The sequence below is a fragment of the Argentina silus genome, assembly GCF_951799395.1.
Source record: "Argentina silus genome assembly, chromosome: 12".
Lineage (NCBI taxonomy): Eukaryota > Metazoa > Chordata > Actinopteri > Argentiniformes > Argentinidae > Argentina > Argentina silus.
Window position 1 is genome coordinate 6,860,702 of NC_139666.1, and position 24,103 is coordinate 6,884,804.

General features: G+C 42.8%; 4 protein-coding genes across 5 annotated transcripts; 3 read left to right on the forward strand and 1 right to left on the reverse strand.

Annotated features, from left to right (window-relative positions):
- Positions 1 to 1,152: 1,152 nt before the first annotated feature.
- Positions 1,153 to 13,273, forward strand: LOC310813536 (guanylate-binding protein 1-like). Of its 2 annotated transcripts, none has more exons than XM_083682590.1 (16): positions 1,153 to 1,367; positions 1,651 to 1,850; positions 1,949 to 2,076; positions 2,558 to 2,667; positions 2,857 to 3,050; positions 3,275 to 3,535; positions 4,877 to 5,157; positions 5,299 to 5,511; positions 6,516 to 6,618; positions 7,081 to 7,147; positions 7,253 to 7,392; positions 10,356 to 10,458; positions 10,556 to 10,695; positions 11,673 to 11,778; positions 11,876 to 12,015; positions 12,577 to 13,273. In XM_083682590.1, the coding sequence occupies exons 2-16, from the start codon at positions 1,655 to 1,657 to the stop codon at positions 12,852 to 12,854; spliced, it is 2,460 nt and encodes an 819-aa protein (XP_083538716.1). In that variant the 5' UTR covers positions 1,153 to 1,367; positions 1,651 to 1,654; the 3' UTR covers positions 12,855 to 13,273. The 2 variants fall into 2 exon arrangements, with proteins under 2 accessions (XP_083538716.1, XP_083538717.1); XM_083682591.1 differs by having other exon boundaries at positions 1,662 to 1,850.
- A 1,398-nt stretch (positions 13,274 to 14,671) lies between these two features.
- On the forward strand, positions 14,672 to 16,757 carry LOC310813659 (granzyme B-like). Its single transcript, XM_083682723.1, has 5 exons — positions 14,672 to 14,732; positions 14,916 to 15,054; positions 15,227 to 15,371; positions 15,816 to 16,073; positions 16,299 to 16,757. The coding sequence occupies exons 1-5, from the start codon at positions 14,687 to 14,689 to the stop codon at positions 16,473 to 16,475; spliced, it is 765 nt and encodes a 254-aa protein (XP_083538849.1). The 5' UTR covers positions 14,672 to 14,686; the 3' UTR covers positions 16,476 to 16,757.
- Positions 16,758 to 18,092: 1,335 nt separating this feature from the next.
- Positions 18,093 to 20,180, forward strand: LOC310813507 (granzyme B-like). The gene is made up of 5 exons (XM_083682549.1): positions 18,093 to 18,153; positions 18,339 to 18,477; positions 18,650 to 18,794; positions 19,239 to 19,496; positions 19,722 to 20,180. The coding sequence occupies exons 1-5, from the start codon at positions 18,108 to 18,110 to the stop codon at positions 19,896 to 19,898; spliced, it is 765 nt and encodes a 254-aa protein (XP_083538675.1). The 5' UTR covers positions 18,093 to 18,107; the 3' UTR covers positions 19,899 to 20,180.
- A 7-nt stretch (positions 20,181 to 20,187) lies between these two features.
- On the reverse strand, positions 20,188 to 24,035 carry rabl3 (RAB, member of RAS oncogene family-like 3). The gene is made up of 8 exons (XM_083682550.1): positions 23,962 to 24,035; positions 23,545 to 23,636; positions 23,094 to 23,223; positions 22,870 to 22,984; positions 21,951 to 22,101; positions 21,266 to 21,337; positions 20,933 to 20,971; positions 20,188 to 20,823 (listed from the first exon to the last, which is right to left on the reverse strand). The coding sequence occupies exons 1-8, from the start codon at positions 24,005 to 24,007 to the stop codon at positions 20,767 to 20,769; spliced, it is 702 nt and encodes a 233-aa protein (XP_083538676.1). The 5' UTR covers positions 24,008 to 24,035; the 3' UTR covers positions 20,188 to 20,766.
- Positions 24,036 to 24,103: the final 68 nt, after the last annotated feature.

Sequence of the window (24,103 nt, forward strand, 5' to 3'; positions counted from 1 at the left end):
ACTCTTATCAAAAAGTAAATATTTGTTCATTTATTTGTGTGTGATACCCAATTTGATACTAAAATCCCAAAATATATATACAGTTAATTAGAATAGTGACGGATCGGACCATGTTGTCACCCCCCCCCCCCCGAAGTGTCGTCTCTCCAGGTTCTCCAGCAGCCGCAGCGACATCACCCCCTCCCTACTCACCCGAGAGCCCGCGCGAGGGACTGACGCCTTCCGACCGGAGGGGACAATGTCTTGGTTTTCAGGCCCTGGACGATCCAGGAGATGACAGACCTGGCTAAAGACTTCCCTGATCTAAAGATACGCGGGGGAGCGCATTTCCGCGTCTACCTGACGGACATAATCAACGATCTGAAACCCAGCACTTCTGAACTGAGAGCACTGTTGAAAAAGGCAATGGGTGCGAGGTGGCGACTGGTGGAAGGGGATTTTCCACAAGAAAATGTTCCATGGAGCGAGGACGATGACTACCGCACACCTATCTCTGGTCTCATGGACAGAATAGTAAAGGCCTATCCATTACGGATGGACATATCAAAGGTAGCCTTAATTACCCAGAAGGACAACGAAGGATGGGAGGACTACTATCTTCGCAAGCGAGAGGCGTTCATCGCCCATGGTGTCTGTCAAGATAGAGCCCGTGACAAGGCAATTTTATTTTATTTACTTTCGTTTTGCTTTCTATATAAGTTGTGTGGCTCAACCTCTTCACTGTGCCGGAACCAGAACCCGAAACGACTACAACAATTCAACCTGCTCGACTGACAGTCTGTGATTTCTAGGTAGGTCTCTGCATGTGTACGAGGGTACATCAGCACCTCTGTATTGGAACAGCTCCGTAAGGTCGCATTGTAAAACCATCCAACTTTCCGCTTCATTCATTCTCGGTTTTATATGTTTCTTTTATCAAACCACAATGGGAATAAGATTGAGAACGACCCAGAGGGAAACCTCCGAGTCGTGTCTGACTCTGTGACGATTCTGAAGCGGATCCAGCAGCCTGTTGTGGTTGTGGCGGTGGTCGGGCTGTATCGCACCGGCAAATCCTACCTCATGAACAAACTAACTTTGAGGTGTATGGCCGAAGTAAATAGCCAACAAAATTTGCTAAGACGTCGCTTTAGAGTCAAACTCATCTGAACTATAGTTTTTGGAGTTAGTCACAGGTCCTGAAAACTACAACTACCAGTCCACCAGGAATCCTCCCTTTTTTTTTCTTTCACTTTCGCTTTGCTCTCTATAAACGTTGTGCGCCTCAACCTGTTCTTCACTGTGCCAACCTGTTCTTCACTGCCAGAAGCAGAACCCAAAACGACTCCAACAATTCAACCCGTCGACTGACAGTCTGTGATTTCAAGGTAGGTCTCTGCATGTGTACGAGGGTACATCAGCACCTCTGTATTGGAACAGCTCCGTAAGGTCGCATTGTAAAACCATCCAACTTTCCGCTTCATTCATTCTCGGTTTTATATGTTTCTTTTATCAAACCACAAAGGTAATAAGATTGAATAATAAACAACTAATTCTGTTTTGATACAGATAAAGTTATTACACTAACTAACCAAATAACTTGATTGTAGTTATCATGCAGTAATCAGATTTGTCCTGTAGTCATGTGTTTGTGGTGACTTTTCTGGCCAGGGTAATGGCAGGTTCTACAGTGAGGATGGAGGAACCAGTGTGTCTGATTGAGAACGACCCAGAGGGAAACCTCAGAGTCGTCCCTGAATCTGTGACGATTCTGAAGCGGATCCAGCAGCCTGTTGTGGTTGTGGCGGTGGTCGGGCTGTATCGCACCGGCAAATCCTACCTCATGAACAAACTCGCTTTAAAGCAAAAAGGTGAGATTGTCTAAGCAGACATTACTATTTTTCCCATCGTTTTCATTGAATAAATATAATTTTTAGACACATTTTCTGTCATGTTTCATTGTGTTTAGGTTTTGCCCTGGGAGCCACTATAGAGTCTAAGACTAAAGGTATCTGGATGTGGTGTGTGCCTCACCCATCTAAACCTGGACACACTCTGGTGCTGCTGGACACTGAGGGACTGGGGGATGTTATGAAGGTAGGAAAACTGGCTTTAGGGATGGGTAGTACAGTATTTCTGTTACTGTACATGTATTTTAAATACATATTTAATTACTTTTGAATATTTAGACATCTTTATTTGACAGGCCTGACACAGTGGGCAAACACAATCTTTTGATGCACATGTGACTGACAGGTGTTGAACATGTGTCCCCTTTACACCACAAAAGCTAAACCCTACTGTAAGCTCATGGAGCACATGCAAGTGTCCAGGTCTCATCATGTGAGCATCGTCTCTAAACCACCTCTGTTACACATTCCTCGAACCACGGAGAGCACATTGGTGCTATAACCCAGTTGTAATAGTAGGAGAAAATATAAATGTAGTTGAGTATCGCAATATTATTATTTTTTATTTTATTATTATTTTGAGGTAATACCTCGGCTTTAGCTTAATGGGCTATAGCAGCAGCCTCTACAGTATCTCATTGACTGTTTATTGTTTTTGTATTATTCAGGGAGATGAGAAGAACGACACCTGGATCTTCTGCCTGGCTGTGTTACTGAGTAGCGTCCTGGTGTACAACAGTATGGGGACTATTGATAACAAGGCCTTAGAAAACATAAAGTATCCTTTGGTGTGTGTGTGTGTGTGTGTGTGTGTATGTGTGCATGTGTGTGTGTGTCCTAAGTCTTAAGGAATAAGTATTAGCTTACTCAATTGATCGATTAACCTTTGTTAGAGTTTTTGCATATGTGTACTAGTGTATGTTATTCATTTGGAAAAAGTTTTCCTCCTGAACAGCGCCGCCTGCAGCTACGTGACTGAACTGACGGAGCACATCAATGTGAAGACAAAGGCAAAGGGAGAGGAGGCCAAGTCCAATGAGTTCATGAAGGTCTTCCCTTCCTTCATCTGGACCGTCAGAGATTTCACTCTGCTTCTACAGATTGACGGACAGCCCATCACTGCAGATGAGTACCTGGAGCATTCCCTCAAACTGGTGAAAGGTAAGGTGTGATCATGACTTGCAGATGATGATAAACATCTTACATATTGTCCTAAAGATTAAACTTCAGGATTGTGGGACAGAACATGTTGATATCAGTCACATCAGTCTCAACAGTTTATTAATGAAATAGCAGTGATTTCACTTTGCTTAACTTTCTTGTGAACATTTCACATTGACTATAGTTGAGCAAATGTCTATATGGTTCATTTACTGATTAAACAGGAGACCCCCTGAAGATTAAACAATACAAGAAGATTGAGGAATACAACCGCCCTCGGGAGTGCCTACGGAAATTCTTTCAGCGAAGGAAGTGCTTTGTGTTTGAGCGTCCGGCCACTACTGAGGACTTGCAACGAATGGAGGAGCTGACTGATGCAGACCTGGAACCCAAGTTTGTCCAGCAGGCCAAGGAGTTCTGTGATTACATCTACACCAGAGCTGAGACCAAGACCATGATAGGAGGCCTGAAGGTCACTGGCAGCAGTAAGTAACCTGCATCTACAGCCTTTACTTAAGCACTGGTTTACTATTCAACTGTTGCTGCAGCCTTTACTAAAGCACTGCTTTAGTACTGATGTCAGTATTCATTTAAATACTATAAGTGATAGCCTACTTCTTGTCCTTACCTTTATGCATGATTAATGCAGTGCAAGGATATGTTTTCCTGACACATCTAATTTCCCATGTGTTCACAAATTAGTTTGCATGATTAGGGGCATGCTATTCACCCATAGCTACCCCTTGTGTGTAGAGCACAGAATTTTGTTGTGGTATTGTGCATGAAGTTGTTGTTGTAGATCTAAACTAGAGATTGTGTTGGTCTCTAGACCTGTAGCGGGTATAGGGGTCTAAATACTGTTGATAATTAATTACTTGGAATTGTTAATTTGGCTACTATTTCAAATCAATACTGTAATTACCTGAGGGCACCACTAACAATTGCTAGCAGAGATTCCTAAATTAAACTCTGGATTTGTTCTTTTACAGAATAATTACTTCAACAGTCAGTCTCAATATTCTGAAGGGTATTTGATGTCTATCAACTATCTTAGTAAGTTATTTAATTGTTCATAGAGCCAGCATTTGTCAAAGCAAGAGAAACAACACTTATTTATAAAGATGGAATTGTATTACTACGGTAAGAAACACACAAGGAATTTGCAAAGATTAATAAAGATGGCTTCAATCTTAATTGTTATGGTTTGGAGAAACATTGCAATGCCATAATAGTTCAAAGAGGAAGAAAGCGGAATTGATCAGATTCCAAGGCTTGATTCCAACTTGAATCCCTGCTGGATGTTTTCAGTCATAGAGCTCGTTGTGCTGACGGTGCCATGGTCTCTCCGAGGTCAAGAGCAAGCTGCTTTCGTCTCTAGTTGTATGGACAGAGCCTCTTTAAGAAAAGCAAAGACCACAAAAAACATGTTTTAGTTGAGCCAAAGCTCTTTATGCCTTTCTCATGCCAGCAGGAGATTGGGTGTGTTTGAAATGCGCGCTGGTCCCAGCCGCAATCATGATTGGGTGAGAGGAAATCTCACCTCTCCTTTAAGACTGGCTGCAGCGAAATGCAGATAGTCCAGAAATAAAGATATAATTCCTAAAATGTTCTCATGGGCATATGTACATCTGCAATTATTGCCAAAGTTTTTGTTTCATATTTTAGGAGAGTGATATCAATCCGTAAATGATTACAATCTGAAGCATTGTTGGAAGACTGGTAATAACACAATTCAGGATAAAGAGAAGTACAGACCCGTAGATGGATGATGTTGGTGTATGTACAAGCTGCTGTGTAAGGTCTATCATATCTTCTGTCTCTGTCAGTGTTGGCGAACCTGGCTGTCATGTACACAAAGGCGATCAGCAGTGACCAGATTCCCTGTCTGGACAGTGCGGTAGAGGCTCTAGCCAAGATCCAGAATCATACTGCTGTAACCAAAGCACTGGAGCACTACCAGACAGAGATGGCCAGACAGGTTACCTTCCCTACAAAGAACCAGAAGGTGCTTTCTCATATTCATGGGGCCGTGAATGAAGAAGCTCTCAACATCTTCATGAGTCTCAACTTCAAAGACAAGAATCAGAGTCACCATAAACAGCTCATGGTATTGTTTTCTCTTATTTAGCTTATGTTTTCAGGTGACAGGTAAATGCTGTCTGTTGCTACCTCTCTTTTCTTCTGTCTTCATATATATCCTTCTCTCTTTCTGCCCATCTTTATCTCAACATTCACCCCTCATCTACAGAGGCAGCTCCAGTCTGACTATGACCAGATATGTAAGAAGAACATTGAGGAGTCTCAGAGGGTGTGCAGAGCTGTCATCACACGTGTGTTTCGGCCCCTGGAGAGGGCTTTGAGACATGGCTCCTACAGACCACCAGGGGGCTACACAGACTACTGTGAAAACATCATGGAGCTGATCCAACAATACAAATCTGAGAGAGGCAAAGGACTTATGGTATGCATGAGGAGAAATTCTAAGTCTTTCATTCAGTATTGAATTTGTTTCTGGTTAAAGTACCCACTCTAATTTTGGTTGCCACACATTTACATACATTTTCTTTCAGTGATTAACCTCACCAAACAATTTCAGCAATGATTAAGAAATCAGCCATTTTCTTGAAATGAAACAAAGAATGATAACTAAAATTAATGTTTGCTAGGTAGGTTAGGACTGCATTAACAATGGTTGGTTCAGGTATACAAGCTGCCACGATGGTGATCATTTGTGGTAATTAGTTGTGAGGTTGCGTTTGACAGGTGAGACACAGGGAAGAAACAGTGAAGGGTAACAAAACAGGCATGACCCACACTGCTGACTACAAACTAAACTAAAGAGAATCATTTTACACACAAGCAACAAAAGGTAATTGCACGGGGTAATTAGGTTTAAAGGGAAACAAGGAAACAGTATAGTGCAAACTAAAAAGGGCTTGGATGTAACACAATTGCTGACAAGCAATATCATTATAAAATACAAAGAACTTATTTGTTGGTCACACACAACAAGGTGTAGGTTGAGTTAGCTGGATGCCCATAAGCAGCACCAAGGACTATTGAGGGAGAGGCAGGCTAATATAGTGTGGTGAGCAGAAGAATGTCAGTCAGTGAAAGTGGGATCAGGTGTGGCTAGTTACAGGGAAGGAGGGGAGTGGCCAGGTCATTGGGGAATGTGAGTGAGAGCCATGACCCTTCACAACAGTGACATTAGGCTAATAACATGTTTTTCATGATTATAACTTCAGATGATAATTACCTTTTGTGAACGTACATCTGAAGCTTGATGTTTGCACATTAACTTAATGTACTATCCTGCAGGGGGACTGCAAGCAACTTGCTATCAAACAACTGTGAAATGGGTCATAACGACAATACCGCATACACTGACATACTATAACTATTTTAAAGGTATACAGGTATGAGGAAACTGGTGTGTGTTTGTCTCTGTGTGTGTGTTTTCAGAGTGAGGAGGTATTGAGTGAGTATCTGGAAGGGAAGGCGAATGAAGGAGGTGCTATCCTGGCAGCAGATCAGTATCTCAGCAAAGAACAACGTAAGATGAAAGGTAAGGCCCCCTCTGTCATTACTGTAAGCATTTTAGAGTGTGTGTGGTGAGGGAGCCCTACCTTTGCTATACAGAGCGGAGTCATCCAATTACGTCAAACCTAATGTATTACCATTTTCGTTAAACAATGTTAAAACAACGTAAGTGTCCTGACTGAACTTGTTTCCATTGCTGGTCCTCTCCCACATGAGTTAGTTTTCCGTGAGATAGTAGGATAGACAGATGGATAAAAGATGGTCAGAGGGTAGGATAGCCACATAGATGAGAGAAGGTTGATAGATCTATAGATAGATAGATAGACACATTGGAACATTTTCTGTGGCTTCCATTATACTATACAAACTATAGTTTGAAACAATGCAGGCCATGGAGTTTTGGTTTAAGTTTTCAGCTGTAAGTCCAAATAAATAATATGAATGAATGACCTTGTATTTGTTTTGTCTCTACCTGTATTTTGTTCAGCCTTGAGTACCAGGGCTGGACTGCTGACTGAGATGGACCTGGTGCCCAGTGTTCACAAAACAGTTGGGTATGACCGCATGAATCACGTTCATGAATCACGTTCACCATGTTAATCACGGTACCCAGTGATGCTGGTCATCAACTCTGAACACTCTGTTGTTGTTGCCCTAAGGTGTGATGGCTGCCGGACGGTCCCCATCCAAGGCCCCAGATTCAAATGCAGAAACTGTGATGACTTTGACTTCTGTGAGAAGTGCTTCAAAACCCGCAAACACAATACCAGGCACTCCTTTGGCATGATCAATGAACCAGGTCAGTCACAGACTATTCCCAGACAAGTACTTGTACTGTGTGTGTGTGTTCATTTTCACCGTGTTTATTCAGTATCATAGAGTACATACCTGTACTGTTGTCAATCTCCAGTGGGAGGGCCTAAACACTATCCTGCCAGGTATTTAACTCCTGCTCACCCTGGACCAGGACTAATACATTTGGGATTGAGTGAGTGGTGAAACCTGTCTGGTCGTTAACTGATGGTCAGGTGGGAGGGGCTGCTACCCTGCTAGTCATCAGCAATCACAGAATCTGCATTTATATTGTGATGATTGCAGAGCGACAGCCTCCTGACACGAAGACAAACATTTACATTTATGGTATTTAGCAGACGCCTTTATCCAAAGCGACGTACAACAATACATTTGTTTAAGTAAGTGAATCATCTATCCAACAGTCATCATAAGACAAAGTAATCAATGCTCACACCGGGGGCCATTGGCAGTCATAATGCCAGTAGGCAATTTTTATTTATTTATTTTTTAAAATATATTTTATTAGCAGGAGAGAACTTGCACAGGGGGGTAGCAGGGGAGAAGAGGTCTCGGGGTTAGGGTTAGTATGGGAGGGTAGTGAGGGTGAAGCGGTCTTTAAGTGACAGTTAAGATGTAGCTTGAAGAGATGGGTTTTCAATTTACGCCGGAAGATCGGGAGGACTCTACAGTCCTGACCGTTGTGGGAAGCTCATTCCACCAGCGGGGCGCCAGGACAGTGAAAAGCCGAGACCACTGCATCCACATAGAGGTGGCGGTGCCAGGCGGGCAGCCGAGGTGGACGAGCGGAGTGATCTTGCAGGGGTTTGGGGGCTAACCATTGCTTGCAAGTAGAAGGAGTCTATCTATGGAGTCCATCGAGGAGGCCATACTACTAAGTATTTTTATTCTATTTTGATAATTTCTTCATTACCCTGAGTGTATTGAGCCTACCTATATCCTACATTTCCCACTAATCCTCTCCCTCTATACCGGCAAAAAATCACAATGTGCTTTCTCCCCATTCCTGTTATTTCATCCATCAGGAGGACACATCGACGCTACACCTCCACCCGCAACCCTTCCAATCTAATTTACCCACCATGCTCCACTGACCACGACCTCACTGTCACAGGAGGACTTTTGGAACTGCCAGTCAGCGGTCCGGAAAGCAGAGGCTATCTCAGCCTATGCCTGTTTCATGTCTCTCCACTTCCTTGCTCTCACAGAGACATGGATTACACCTGATAACACAGCTACTCCAGCAGCCCTCTCTGATGCCTACTCCTTTACACATTCCCCTAGACTCTCTGGTCGAGGAGGAGGAACAGGACTCCTCATCTCACCTAAGTGGTCACATAATGTCCTTCCCCTGTCACACCTGTCCATTTCCACCTTTGAATTCCATGCTGTTTCTATCACCTCCCCTGTCAAACTTCACATTGTTGTTATCTATTGGCCACTTGGATGAGATGGATGTCCTTCTCAGCTTCTTCCCTGAGGACGGCACACCGCTCACAATACTGGGTGACTTCAACATCCAGTCGGAGAAGCTTCACTCGTCTGGAGCACTTGACCTTCTCTCCTCCTTCGGCCTTACCCTGTCCCACTCTCCTCCCACTCATAAGGCGGGCAATCAGCTCGACCTTGTCTTCACAAGATCCTCCCATACCTCAAACCTCACTGTTACCCCTCTTGCGGTTTCTGATCATCATTTCGTATCCTTCTCCCTCCCTCTCAAATGCTCACCCTCCCAGCCAGTCTCTACCCACACTGTATCCTGTTGTCGCAACCTGCTCACCCTCTCACTCACTGCTCTCTCTTCCTCTCTCTATCCGCCCTACCCTGTTGAATCCTTCTCTCTTCTTTCCACTGATGCAGCTTCCTCCACCCTCCTGTCCTCTCTTTCCTCATCCTTCGACTCTCTCTGTCCACAGATCTCAAGGTTGGCACCATCTACTCCACGCGCTCCCTGGCTGTCTGAAACCCTGCAAGCTTGTAGAATAGGACTCCGGGCAGCTGAGAGGAAATGGAGAAAATCTGGCCTTGCTGATGATCTAGACCCTTATCTCTCTCCTCCTCAACTACACCTCATCTGCATCAGTTGCTAAAGATTTATACTACCATTCCAAAATTCAATCCTCTGTCTCTAACCCAAGGAAACTGTTCTCCACATTCTCCTCACTCCTCAACCCTCCTCCTCCCCCTCCCCCCTCCTCTCTGTCTGCCGATGACTTTGTCACCTACTTTGAAAAGAAGGTTGATGACATGAGCAGCTCCTTCCCTTTCCCTCTCACCAACAATGCTACCTTTCCTCCCAAACCCACTGTGCAACACCCAGTCTCTGGTTTATCAGCTATTTCCCCCCGCTCCCCTGATGATATTCTAAAACTGGTCACATCCAAGCGGGCAACCACCTGCCTCTCGATCCTATCCCCTCCCCTTTTCTCCAATCCATTTCCAAAACCTCCTTCCGTTCCTTACCACCATAATCAATTCCTCTCTATCCACAGGATCTGTCCCAGCTGGTCTGGTCTGAGCATTGATTACTTCGTCTTGTAATGACTGCTGGATAGATGAACTGGGACGTTTTCACCACCCTCTGTAGAGCCTTACGGTCTAGGGCGGTGATCTGGGGGTCCATACCAAATTTCCTTAGCCGCCTGAGGAAAAACAGGCACTGACGTGCTCTCTTGATCACAGAGTGGGTGTGGTTAAGTCCTCTGTGATGTGGACACCAAGGAACTTGAATCTGTCGACTCTGGCCACTTCGGCCCTTCCGGTGCAGATAATAATCGAATCATTACGTCATATTTTACCTTCTGTCTATGGCCTGTAAAAATAACGTCAGGTAAAATTAATTTTGGCTTAAGTTTTCAGCTGCAAGTCCAAATAAGTGTATGTCCAAATAAATAATCTAACTAAATTATCTTGTATTTGTTTTGACTAATGGACCTGTGTTTTCTTCAGCCTTCAGTGCTGCTTGGAAGGATGTGATTGGGAACCCTAACCCTCAGCTGCATCATTCAACTGGCTTGCTCTCTAAGATGGAGCTGGTGCACAAAGGAGTTTGGTATGACCTCAAGAATGACGTCACGTTTACCCTGTTAATCACGGTACCCAGTGATGCTGGTCATCAACTCTGAACACTCTGTTGTTGTTGCCCTAAGGTGCAATGGCTGCTGGACGGTCCCCATCCAAGGCCCCAGATTCAAATGCAGAAACTGTGATAACTTTGACTTCTGTGAGAAGTGCTTCAAAACTTGTAAACACATTACCAGGCACTCCTTTGGCATGATCAATGAACCAGGTCAGTCACAGACTATTCCCAGACTAAGTACTGATACTTGTGTGAGTTGTCTGTGTCTGTGTCAGTGTCTGTGTGTATTCGGCTTGCTGAATGACTAAAATGTATCCCTGACAGGAATGAGATTCTCTTGGGATTGTGAAGAATTTCCATCCCTGATTGCTTAGATTAACACAATTCATCACACAGCAGCTTCTCGTCATTTTACTAGCTTGTTGTTGCTAGCTAGTGTGGCGGAAGAGTGGTGAACAATGACTTTTACCCAAGGATGTGCGCTGTCACAGTTCAAAAGGCTGATATCCCCCCCCCCCCAATGTAATGGCTATGTATGTTTAGCTACTGTATAACGTGTATATCAAAGACGTTGAAACTACTTCAAGGTGCAATATGTAACATTCAAGCTTTCTAAAAGCTTCCGAATGGCTGTAATGACTGTTTAATCAATAGCGATCCGGGAATGAGATCTCTTGAAAGAAATATTTGATTTGTGAACACTTGTTTTGGTCCTGCGAAAGCGCTTTCTAAAATGGAGCGTCACCCCTGACAAACATGTTGTTACTGGCCAGGGGTGATCTCGCAGAGTGGATTCATCAATTTTTGCCTTTCTCTCTGCTGGCTGCCTCTTCAAATCGTGCACGCATGCAGAAACACAACAGCGAATGTCCGCCACTACCAGTCCATATCAGGGGATTTATTATTATTAGGCAGGATGTTGTTGTTTGGAACATCAAACTGAATTGGCCAGAGGTGGCAGATGTACAACAGACTTACACCCTGCTCTTTTAACCTCTTTGAGTATATAAATACAGTCTCTGGTATAGCAGTGCAAGCTAATAATTGAAAAGTACATTGCTACATTGGACACAGGCTTCACTTTGAAGCAATTTCAGCTGTAAGTCCAAATAACCGTATGTCCAAATAAATAATATGAATAAATTACAATGTATTTGTTTTGACTAATGAACCTGTGATTTGTTCAGCCTTCAATGGTAATGGGAAGATGATCGTGGACTTCTCTCCGCTGTACAACTGGACTGGACTGCTGTCTGAGATGGAGCTCGTGCCCAGTGTTCACCCACGAACTCAGTATGGCCGCATGAATGACACCACGTTCACCATGTTAATCACGGTACCCAGTGATGCTGGTCATCAACTCTGAACACTCTGTTGTTGTTGCCCTAAGGTGTGATGGCTGCCAGATGTTCCCCATCCAAGGCCCCAGATTCAAATGCAGAAACTGTGATGACTTTGACTTCTGTGAGAAGTGCTTCAAAACCTGCAAACACAATACCAGGCACTCCTTTGGCATGATCAATGAACCAGGTCAGTCACAGACTATTCTCAGACTAAGTACGCTTGTATTTGTGTGTGTGTGTGTGTGTGTGTGTGTATATATATAACCTTTGGAGTCAAAAGAAGAAAATGCTTCACTGTCCCAATAATTACAGATGGCACTGTACATCCAAGAGATATGTTATTATTATTATCTGCAGAAATAATGCAAATAATTTCGTAAATGTTATTTCATATATAGCTATATTAGCGACTGGTCACATTAGCCATGTTACTTGTACTCGCACACATGTCTTGAATACAAATATTTTAGCACGCTCAACAATTTCCATAACTATATTTACATAACGTATAACTTACATAACTATATTTACAGTCTCCTATGGAGCTTTCTATACAAGCTTGCTTTGTTTGTCTCCAAATATTTTTGTCGTCATGGTATTCTTTGATTGCCTCACAATCACTTTCCCAGCGTATTCATGAAATCCCTCCTATTGCTGTTAAAAAAATAAATAAAACCCTATTCACGTATGTGCCTCTGCTCTGTCATGCTCTCTTCACCTTCACCTGACCATGGGGATGGAAATACAGGGGCATACATGAACACAGACGATGAGGAGGAGGAGGAGGATGATGATGACGACGATGAGGAGGATGATGACGATGAGGAGGAGGAGGAGGATGATGACGACGATGACAACGAGGAGGAGGATGATGATGATGAGGAGGAGGAGGAGGATGATGATGACAATGAGGAGGAGGATGATGACAATGAGGAGGAGGAGGAGGAGGATGATGACAATGAGGAGGAGGAGGAGGATGATGATGATGAGAATGACAATGATGAAGAGGAGGAGGATGATGAATAACAATGATATCAGCCATGTCTATGTCTCAATCTCCGAACGCGCATACTATCTAGTAGGCATGGGCGACTGTGTGTGTGTGTGTGTGTTTACCCCCCAGGGTGATTCAGATGGACCTCTTGTTTGCAACAACAAACCACAGGGTGTTGTTGCTTTTACAGGGACCGCAGCCTCCCCAGCTACGGCCTGTTCTCTTGGCTACCGTCTGGCAAATGACTATCCAGAACCTATCCAGGTTCTGGGACAGCTTCTACCCGCAGGCCATAAGACTGCTCAGCTGACACTACCTCAACCCCCTCCCCCCACCATCCCAAAGTCAAAAGGACTCTGGACCCTTGACCACTTTTCTGCTCATTGTAAAAGGACCTGATTGTTGTTCCTTTGTTGCAACTTGTATTAAATAATAAATACTGTTCATTGGTTATACCTGTTGCTTTTTCTTCATAACTTAGAGCCTTTCCTGTAATAAGGGGGAGAATATGAACAGAGGTGTTTCACTGTTTGCAAGGTGTGATATTCCCACAACACTTCTGCTCTTAGTATGAATCATCTGAGACCATCAATGTGTGTGTGTGTGTGTGTGTCTGTGAGAGAGAGAGAGAGAGAGAGAGAGAGAGAGAATGAATGGTTGTCTAGTGGAGTAAGGGTCTCAGTCTGCAGCAGAAGCAGGTTGCAACCACTGACCGCCCCTGCAAAAGAGAAAGAGGCATACTGCTGCTGTGAGACAGAGAGAGAGAGAGAGAGAGGGAGAGTGGGTTCAGGGTCTCAGTCTGCAGCAGAAGCAGGTTGCAACCACAGACCGCCCCTGCAAAAGAGCAACATGGGGACAACCAATTCAACCACCATCCAAGTTGGATAACTTTCTGTATTTGAAACATGTCATCTTGATTAATTTTGTTGATACATTTTATTTTGATATCCAGATCTCTGTAAGAGCACCTTTGACACGACTGACCCCCTCTTGACGTGCTGTGTGGTGGGTGGGAGGGGAGAAAAGGTGACACACACCTGCTGATGCCAGAATAACGGCCACAGGATTCACATGAACAATCACACTCATTCACTGTATCATGCTTCCTTCCACCACATATTATGCAAAAGTCCTTTATTGTAATAAACATTGTTGATTGATTAGACCTGCTGCTTGTTATTGGTAACTAGGGGGAGAATATAAACAGATGTGTTTCACTGTTTACAAGGTGAGATATTTCCACAACTCCTCTGCTCTCAGTGTGAATCACCTGAGACCACCAATGTGTGTGTGTGTGTGTGTGAGACAGAGAGAGAGAGAGAGAGAGAGAGAGAGAGAGAGAGATGAGAAGTGGAGTGAGGGTCTCTAGCAGAAGCACGTAGTAACCACAGACTGCCCCTGCAAAAGAGAAAGAGGCATACTGCTGCTTTGCATCATGGGCCGATCAGGACAACCAACTCAACCACCGTCAAAGTTGAATCATTTTCTGCGTTTCTCTTCTATTTTGATGTCCAGATCTGATAAGAGGTTTTGACATCAACATGGCATGACCGATTTCCTTTGTTTATAAAGGAGACAAAAGTACAAAAACGCACTTGACTTGGGTCTCTGGTGGTATCTTTTCTATGACCTAAAGCCCCAATTCAGATAGGGGGGGGGGGGGGGGGGGTTCAGGTTAACTGGAATCGAGAGAGACATTTTGAGTCTTGGTTGAAAAGGTGTAAGACTTATCTCTGCAGTCTACATGAACCACCTTTGGCACGACAACACCTCATGATTTCCTGTGTGGTGGGTGGGAGGTAGAAAAGGTGACACAGAGACCAAGAACCAGCAGTCTCTTTCAGCACGTCCAAGTGAAACCATCATGTACCTGTATGTCATCTTCCTCTGCCAGCTCCTCTCCCTCACCGGTAAGATTTTGACTTTACGGCATTGACATACCTGGGAATAAGAGCATCAAGCTGCTTTAGCATTAATCATTCTGCTCACATCACATCTATCAACAGTTCTATAGCAATACTTCTTTGCACTTTTAGTTGTGTACTTGTGAATGGGCTGATAAATGCATGTCCTTCTTTCTGTTCCCATGCAAGGGGCATCTGAGAGTGGTATCATAGGAGGTAAAGAAGCTAAGCGACCCTACATGGTCTCTCTCCAGGCCAACGGACACCATGTCTGTGGAGGGATGCTTATCCGGAAGGATTTCGTCTTGACCTCAGGACACTGCATGAAGTGAACCTTTTTTTTTTTCTTTTAGGGTCCAAATAAATAATGATGTGTTCTAGTGTTGGTTGCAATGATGCTCCTGAGGGCCCCATAAAACTTAATACTGTACTTGCCCTTTCCTCAAAGTTTTTATACATTTGATGTTCACATCTTGTTGCCATATTTAATTTGTTTTTAGAAGTCATCCTTTGACGGTGGTGCTTGGAGCACACAATATAAACAAGAAGGAGAAGAGTCAGCAGAGGATTCAGGTGGCACATTACCATCGCCATCCCTTACACCAGCAATATAACCAGTTGACGTATGACATCATGCTACTGAAGGTAAATATCTAGACAATTATTAATTTCTCATGACTGAATGGTTTCTCATGAATGATTCTTGTTTTTCATTTAACGGTAGTTGAGGGAGTTAGATTGGGCTTGTCTTCTAAATCAATATTGTAAGCATGTAAGGATACTCCTGAGGGGGGGGGGGGGGTTATACACTATATATTCTCTGCAATTATTACTACAGATAACCAGGGAAGTTTAGGGGCTGTTACAGATTAAGCCTTGTCCTAGACTAAAATGCATTTTCAATGGAGATTCTCCATTGAAAGTGTAATTTAATCCAGGACGATGCTTAATCTGTGTCTGGGAAACCGCCCCTAAACATCCTGGTTTATCTGTAGTAATGCTTATATCGATGATATTTAAAAAGCCAACTGCCACCCCATCAATAACATTACCACATATTCTAAATCATTCATTGCTTTGCTTTTACAGTTAAAGCCCAACGCTAAACTGAACAAGTTTGTGAAGGTCATTGGACTACAAGAGAAGAATGTAGAAATCCCAGCAAACATCAAATGCTCTGTAGCTGGATGGGGCATGATGCGATCAAACTCCAAAGCAGTGGACATTCTGAGGGAGGTAAAAATGATCATGGAGAAAAGCTCTGAATGCAAGAACCTTTGGAAGAAGTACTTCGACCCCAAACAAATGATATGCACTCGTTCTGAAGAAAAAAAAGGATTTTGTCAGGTACACTAACTACATTTCATTTAGATCATATTTTTAGTAACTTACTTATTATCCTATCATAGATTGACGACAACCAAAATAGGTTGTGGTTAGAAATACTGTAATTATAAGTATTTACTTCATTGTTACATTACAGTACTGTACACGACAACAACCATTTACTGCCCCCATCTGTCCTGTCCCAGCTCTGCAGGTCCCTTTACTAATTCTTGTGTTATTTTCTAGGGAGATTCAGGTGGACCTCTTGTTTGCAACAAAAAGGCATACGGTGTTGTTGCTTATAATGCAAATGGCGATCACGATATCCAGTACCCCAATGTGTACATGAGGATCCATTTCTTTATGCCCTGGATTACTGAGGTGTTACATGGATATGGTGCCAACTTGTCTAACACCGTCTAATAACAACTTTGCATAAACACATAGATAACAAAGTCATAGAACCTAGAGAGCTGATGTGAAGTTATTAGTGCCCATTGCATTGCCTAGGGCCTAGATAAACACACAAAAAAGGTATTTTATTCAATGTTTTAATTGTTCTATTCAATGTATAACCAGTATTGCAGATTGATTTGTTGTAGCTATGCAGTACTTACTGCAAAAAGTGATATGGTCTATGCTGTACAATGACCGCTTTTATAACAAGTACACTGAAAATAAATCAAAAGCATTTCTGAAGCTAAACCTCTACTGTGTCATAGTATTCTTTTATATGTGAAAAGTGTGAGATGTTGTACACATATTATACAATCTGTTTTCTAATATAGCAAAAAAAACAACAACATTACATCCAACATTTTAGACAGGGATAACATTGAGAGAGAGAGAGAGAGAGAGAGAGAAAGAAAGAGAGATAAAAAGAAAGAGAGAGACAGAGACGGGGGAGAGAGAGAGAGAGGGAGAGTGTGAGACAGAGAGAGAGAGAGAGAGTGGGTTCAGGGTCTCAGTCTGCAGCAGAAGCAGGTTGCAACCACTGACCGCCCCTGCAAAAGAGCAACATGGGGACAACCAATTCAACCACCATCCAAGTTGGATAACTTTCTGTATTTGAAACATGTCATCTTGATTAATTTTGTTGATACATTTTATTTTGATATCCAGATCTCTGTAAGAGCACCTTTGACACGACTGACCCCCTCTTGACTTGCTGTGTGGTGGGTGGGAGGGGAGAAAAGGTGACACACACCTGCTGATGCCAGAATAACGGCCACAGGATTCACATGAACAATCACACTCATTCACTGTATCATGCTTCCTTCCACCACATATTATGCAAAAGTCCTTTATTGTAATAAACATTGTTGATTGATTAGACCTGCTGCTTGTTATTGGTAATTAGGGGGAGAATATAAACAGATGTGTGTCACTGTTTACAAGGTGAGATATTTCCACAACTCCTCTGCTCTCAGTGTGAATCACCTGAGACCACCAATGTGTGTGGGTGTGTGTGAGACAGAGAGAGAGAGAGAGAGAGAGAGAGAGAGAGAGAGAGAGAGAGAGAGAGAGAGAGAGAGAGAGAGATGAGAAGTGGAGTGAGGGTCTCTAGCAGAAGCACGTAGTAACCACAGACCCTGCAAAAGAGAAAGAGGCATACTGCTGCTTTGCATCATGGGCCGATCAGGACAACCAACTCAACCACCGTCAAAGTTGAATCATTTTCTGCGTTTCTCTTCTATTTTGATGTCCAGATCTGATAAGAGGTTTTGACATCAACATGGCATGACCGATTTCCTTTGTTTATAAAGGAGACAAAAGTACAAAAACGCACTTGACTTGGGTCTCTGGTGGTATCTTTTCTATGACCTAAAGCCCCAATTCAGATAGGGGGGGGGGGGGGGGTTCAGGTTAACTGGAATCGAGAGAGACATTTTGAGTCTTGGTTGAAAAGGTGTAAGACTTATCTCTGCAGTCTACATGAACCACCTTTGGCACGACAACACCTCATGATTTCCTGTGTGGTGGGTGGGAGGTAGAAAAGGTGACACAGAGACCAAGAACCAGCAGTCTCTTTCAGCACGTCCAAGTGAAACCATCATGTACCTGTATGTCATCTTCCTCTGCCAGCTCCTCTCCCTCACCGGTAAGATTTTGACTTTACGGCATTGACACATACCTGGGAATAAGAGCATCAAGCTGCTTTAGCATTAATCATTCTGCTCACATCACATCTATCAACAGTTCTATAGCAATACTTCTTTGCACTTTTAGTTGTGTACTTGTGAATGGGCTGATAAATGCATGTCCTTCTTTCTGTTCCCATGCAAGGGGCATCTGAGAGTGGTATCATAGGAGGTAAAGAAGCTAAGCGACCCTACATGGTCTCTCTCCAGGCCAACGGACACCATGTCTGTGGAGGGATGCTTATCCGGAAGGATTTCGTCTTGACCTCAGGACACTGCATGAAGTGAACCTTTTTTTTTTTCTTTTAGGGTCCAAATAAATAATGATGTGTTCTAGTGTTGGTTGCAATGATGCTCCTGAGGGCCCCATAAAACTTAATACTGTACTTGCCCTTTCCTCAAAGTTTTTATAAATTTGATGTTCACATCTTGTTGCCATATTTAATTTGTTTTTAGAAGTCATCCTTTGACGGTGGTGCTTGGAGCACACAATATAAACAAGAAGGAGAAGAGTCAGCAGAGGATTCAGGTGGCACATTACCATCGCCATCCCTTACACCAGCAATATAACCAGTTGACGTATGACATCATGCTACTGAAGGTAAATATCTAGACAATTATTAATTTCTCATGACTGAATGGTTTCTCATGAATGATTCTTGTTTTTCATTTAACGGTAGTTGAGGGAGTTAGATTGGGCTTGTCTTCTAAATCAATATTGTAAGCATGTAAGGATACTCCTGAGGGGGGGGGGGGGGTTATACACTATATATTCTCTGCAATTATTACTACAGATAACCAGGGAAGTTTAGGGGCTGTTACAGATTAAGCCTTGTCCTAGACTAAAATGCATTTTCAATGGAGATTCTCCATTGAAAGTGTAATTTAATCCAGGACGATGCTTAATCTGTGTCTGGGAAACCGCCCCTAAACATCCTGGTTTATCTGTAGTAATGCTTATATCGATGATATTTAAAAAGCCAACTGCCACCCCATCAATAACATTACCACATATTCTAAATCATTCATTGCTTTGCTTTTACAGTTAAAGCCCAACGCTAAACTGAACAAGTTTGTGAAGGTCATTGGACTACAAGAGAAGAATGTAGAAATCCCAGCAAACATCAAATGCTCTGTAGCTGGATGGGGCATGATGCGATCAAACTCCAAAGCAGTGGACATTCTGAGGGAGGTAAAAATGATCATGGAGAAAAGCTCTGAATGCAAGAACCTTTGGAAGAAGTACTTCGACCCCAAACAAATGATATGCACTCGTTCTGAAGAAAAAAAAGGATTTTGTCAGGTACACTAACTACATTTCATTTAGATCATATTTTTAGTAACTTACTTATTATCCTATCATAGATTGACGACAACCAAAATAGGTTGTGGTTAGAAATACTGTAATTATAAGTATTTACTTCATTGTTACATTACAGTACTGTACACGACAACAACCATTTACTGCCCCCATCTGTCCTGTCCCAGCTCTGCAGGTCCCTTTACTAATTCTTGTGTTATTTTCTAGGGAGATTCAGGTGGACCTCTTGTTTGCAACAAAAAGGCATACGGTGTTGTTGCTTATAATGCAAATGGCGATCACGATATCCAGTACCCCAATGTGTACATGAGGATCCATTTCTTTATGCCCTGGATTACTGAGGTGTTACATGGATATGGTGCCAACTTGTCTAACACCGTCTAATAACAACTTTGCATAAACACATAGATAACAAAGTCATAGAACCTAGAGAGCTGATGTGAAGTTATTAGTGCCCATTGCATTGCCTAGGGCCTAGATAAACACACAAAAAAGGTATTTTATTCAATGTTTTAATTGTTCTATTCAATGTATAACCAGTATTGCAGATTGATTTGTTGTAGCTATGCAGTACTTACTGCAAAAAGTGATATGGTCTATGCTGTACAATGACCGCTTTTATAACAAGTACACTGAAAATAAATCAAAAGCATTTCTGAAGCTAAACCTCTACTGTGTCATAGTATTCTTTTATATGTGAAAAGTATGAAATGTCATACACACATTATACAATCTGTTTACTGATATAGCAAAAAAAAAAGAAAAAGAAATAAAATAACAATTGCATGAATCATCATTTGTTTGGAATAGAAAACATAATGTATTTTGTAAACCAATTGCTATACAATTACTAATTCCTTTCACAAACATCCTGTATTAACCACAAACAGTTGTATACACAACTTCTTCAACAAGGGTGGAATCATAAGAGATCCGCACTTGGAACTCCGACATTTGTGTAAACTCTGCATTCACGTCAATGATTAGACTGACACACGTGGTTCTCGAGTTAGGATTCCACCCCAAGTGAGTTAGCAACCCATAGTATTTCAAACATCTTAAAATACCCATACCTCCAACATTTTAGACAGGGGTAACATTGAGAGAGAGAGAGAGAGAGAGAGAGAGAGAGAGAGAGAGAGAGAGAGAGAGAGAGGTGCAACTGTGGTTGACTAGTGGAGTGAGGCTCTCAGTCTGCAACAGAAACAGGTGTGGTTGAGACCACAGAGTCCAGTGCAGTGCTGACAGCAGCTCAGTCATAGTGCAGGCTTTTGAAGTTGAACCTTTTCCTCTCTGTAAAACCTGTCATCTGGAAAGAACAAGCGAGAAGAGAGAGGGTTTTGTTCTTCAGAGCATCTAAAGCACTGATATCAACATGTTTAATGTTTACTATGGAAACTGAAAGGACGAAAACGTACTTGACTTGGGTCTTTGGTGAAGTATCTCTTCTCTATGACCTAGAAGAATATGACAGGTAATAATACAGCTGTAATAGACGCGTGCAAAAGCACTGTCTAGAGGCACATTTAGGTTACAAGGTGTAATACCCTTGTAATGCACTACATGCATGTTAAAGCACTCTTGAAATGAGGTATAGTATCTTTGGAATATGGATGCAAACTGTACATCCAAAAGACCCTCCATGGAAAATGCACAAACATTAAAAATAAGCTATCATTCTGGAGGCCTTTTCAACAACAGTTCAGCAAGCTACAGTGCACAGCTGTCCTCTGGGCTTCTGAGCAACTCACCTTGTCAAAGAATCTGCTCAGCTTCACAGCGTTGGAGGAGCCTGCAGCAAGGTACCTCGGGTTGGTGCAGTCCTGTTCACGAGAGATAGGAGAGACGTCATGACCTAAACCACACACCTCAACGCTAACAGCAGCTGGAGTCTTTACAACGTACGGCTGCTGTGTTTTTGCATTCAACAGTCATAACACATCATCATCCAGATTCATTTCTACGGCCTTATTATTCTTATTCAATAGCTAATTGGGTATACTTGAGTAACTGTATTGCAGTTGGCATTGTAAATCCTTTTTTACATTATTATTATTATTTTTTTAAATATGTTTTTATTTTTTTTATTTTTTTTTAATCCACTACAAATGCCCAATGCACACAGCATTGTATCCAACAGAGCGACTGCTAATTCGACATCCACAGGTGACTGGTAGGCCACAGGTGACTGGTCGGCCACAGGTGACTGGTAGGCCACAGGTGACTGGTCGGCCACAGGTGACTGGTCGGCCAGTTGAGGTGACCGACAGTTCTCCAGACCAAATTCTTTTCTGCACTTGATTGAGTTTGCCTGGCACAATGGAAAAGACCCAAAAGTGCAAACTCCTGCATATCTGGCACTCCAGACAGGCTACTTCCAAACGTATTGTAAAAGTACTTTAAATACTATTCGACCCAAATCTGTGGGATGCCCACCAGGTTGATCTCCTCGGCGTTGAAGTCTTCAGACAGGAAGGCAGTCCTGGTCAGGACGTCGTTGCGCTTGTTTTCCGGTATCTGGTCGTACTTGGTGCCGATAAGCAGCAGAGGCACTGGGTTCTCAGCAAACTGCCCCCCTTCGTAATCCCTGCAGACACACAGACAAGGGAGGAAACAAGGGTTGGAGTACTGACTATACATATTGATATTCATCTCATGTATATTCACTTATTATATTCATTTATTTAAACTCACTGTAATACCTTATACTGTAATACCATGCACTGTCTACAATATCATGTATTTTGCACAGATTTTGCATGTATCTGGTTAGATGCCAAACTGCATTTCGTTGTCTCAGTACTTGTACTCTGTGCAATGACAATAAAATTGAATCTGATCTAATCTAATCTAATCTAATCTGATCTAATGTGGTTATACAGTACAGTATGGAGTGGACACTTCTATTCAACAAGCAAGAACTGAATTAAATCTGTTGCTAGGTCACAATGATCTAGTCTGTTCCTGAAGTGTACACTTGTGCTTTTGCTCACATGGATTTAAAAGCATAAGATTGGTGTAAGAGCCCATACTGACACCATTCAAATGCTTTTTAATCCATGTGGGGAAGTGTACAAGTATACACTTCAAGGAAAAGGGAGGACATTGGGACAGTGTTACTACAGTACATACAGAAGGGTACGATTCTGTTCAACACGCTAGACATGTAGTACATCCAAGCGTTTGATAACACTTGTCTTTCTGCTGCTAAATACTTTAGCTACCTTATGTTATTGCTTTATTATTATTACTTTGTTGCACTGTTGAGGAGCTAACTTGCCCTAAGCATTTCATTGCACCCTCTACGGCTGTATTCTGTGTGACAAATAAACTGCAGCAGATCAGACACACACACCCATTAGAGACAATGACCCCCGTTGGAGATGAGTCTTTGTTCAAGGCCTCTAGTGACCATCCGTAGAGATTCTGGGACGACTTCTTGTTGGTCAGGTCATGCACCAATATGATGCCTGTAGGAATACAAAAACAACCATACCATGACCCTTGAGTGATCCATACCAGCCATAGGCTGCTTTTTATTCCATAATGAGACACACACAGTGCTGTAAGTTACTTCACCATTGACAGAGCTGTAGAAAACGGCTCTGGTGCTTTTCACACTGCTGGCGCTGCCCACAGATCCTCCGATATCCCATAGTTCAATGTAGTAGGTGTTCTCCTCCGGCGTGCCTTCCTTGTAGTCCTGGACCTATCGTAGAGGGACAGTGTTTGTTGTGATGCACAGAATTCAAGTTTCTTAGACCCGAGTCTCGAACTTGCGACCTCTGACTTGCCAGCAGACTAACTTGCCAAATATCCGATGTAAACCAGCTACTCCGTCCAAAAGCTAGCCATTCGACAACGCGTGTGGGGGTACTTGAGTCTTTGATTTCCATGATGCTGACAGGCAGCCCAAGGCAACACAACCGATATAACGATCTATTCTACTCGAGATGGTCAATTCAAAGTTGGTCTTAAGTTAGGTACACAGTACAGAAGTGAATGAGTTTGCTGTGGCCCTCCTGCTTACCCGTACATCCACGGAGCAGCCCACAGTCCATGACGGGTTTCCCAACACTTGGTCCTGGCAGAGCAGGTGGACCAGTGACGACTTCCCTACACCTGTCACACATAACACAAGACAGTGAGCTGTCAAAGCACAAGGACGTCAAGCACTGGACGTCATTTTATGCCTATTCATAAGCCAATTACTGACTTTAGATCAGGATAGAAACCACGTACGCCTGACTGAGTATCCAACTATGTTAGCCAGCCAGCTAGCCACCTTAGCTGAAAGTGACAGCTACTAGCCACATTCACACCAATGAACAGCAGTAGTATAGGCGATTCAGCGAGGTAACCACCATTTTAACCGTTACTCGCACAGCCTGTACATACATCAAAGACAACCATATCAAACTGGCTAGAAATCAATGGAATTACTGACCTGAATCTCCCAAAACTAACACTTTTACTCTGTCTAAAAAAGCCATCTTTCGTATGACAAGTCTGTCCTGGAAGTAAACAAAGAAAGCTCCGCCTACAAAGTGATGTCTGTACTCCGATTGGTTTAGAAAGACTGTCGGCTT

What these genes read in the sequence shown, in the direction of transcription:
- LOC310813536 (XM_083682590.1), top strand. Translation starts at nt 1,655, where the DNA reads ATGGCAGGTTCTACAGTGAGGATGGAGGAACCAGTGTGTCTGATTGAG. An exon ending in CTGGTGCACAAAGGAGTTTG is followed by an intron (nt 10,459 to 10,555) that starts GTATGACCTCAA and finishes TGTTGCCCTAAG; the next exon opens with GTGCAATGGCTGCTGGACGG. An exon ending in AGTGTTCACCCACGAACTCA is followed by an intron (nt 11,779 to 11,875) that starts GTATGGCCGCAT and finishes TGTTGCCCTAAG; the next exon opens with GTGTGATGGCTGCCAGATGT.
- LOC310813659 (XM_083682723.1), top strand. Translation starts at nt 14,687, where the DNA reads ATGTACCTGTATGTCATCTTCCTCTGCCAGCTCCTCTCCCTCACCG. An exon ending in CCAGCTCCTCTCCCTCACCG is followed by an intron (nt 14,733 to 14,915) that starts GTAAGATTTTGA and finishes TTCCCATGCAAG; the next exon opens with GGGCATCTGAGAGTGGTATC. An exon ending in ACCTCAGGACACTGCATGAA is followed by an intron (nt 15,055 to 15,226) that starts GTGAACCTTTTT and finishes ATTTGTTTTTAG; the next exon opens with AAGTCATCCTTTGACGGTGG.
- LOC310813507 (XM_083682549.1), top strand. Translation starts at nt 18,108, where the DNA reads ATGTACCTGTATGTCATCTTCCTCTGCCAGCTCCTCTCCCTCACCG. An exon ending in ACCTCAGGACACTGCATGAA is followed by an intron (nt 18,478 to 18,649) that starts GTGAACCTTTTT and finishes ATTTGTTTTTAG; the next exon opens with AAGTCATCCTTTGACGGTGG. An exon ending in ATGACATCATGCTACTGAAG is followed by an intron (nt 18,795 to 19,238) that starts GTAAATATCTAG and finishes TTGCTTTTACAG; the next exon opens with TTAAAGCCCAACGCTAAACT.
- rabl3 (XM_083682550.1), bottom strand. Translation starts at nt 24,007, where the DNA reads ATGGCTTTTTTAGACAGAGTAAAAGTGTTAGTTTTGGGAGATTCAG. An exon ending in GCTGCTCCGTGGATGTACGG is followed by an intron (nt 23,224 to 23,544) that starts GTAAGCAGGAGG and finishes CCTCTACGATAG; the next exon opens with GTCCAGGACTACAAGGAAGG. An exon ending in TGAGCAGATTCTTTGACAAG is followed by an intron (nt 20,972 to 21,265) that starts GTGAGTTGCTCA and finishes ATATTCTTCTAG; the next exon opens with GTCATAGAGAAGAGATACTT.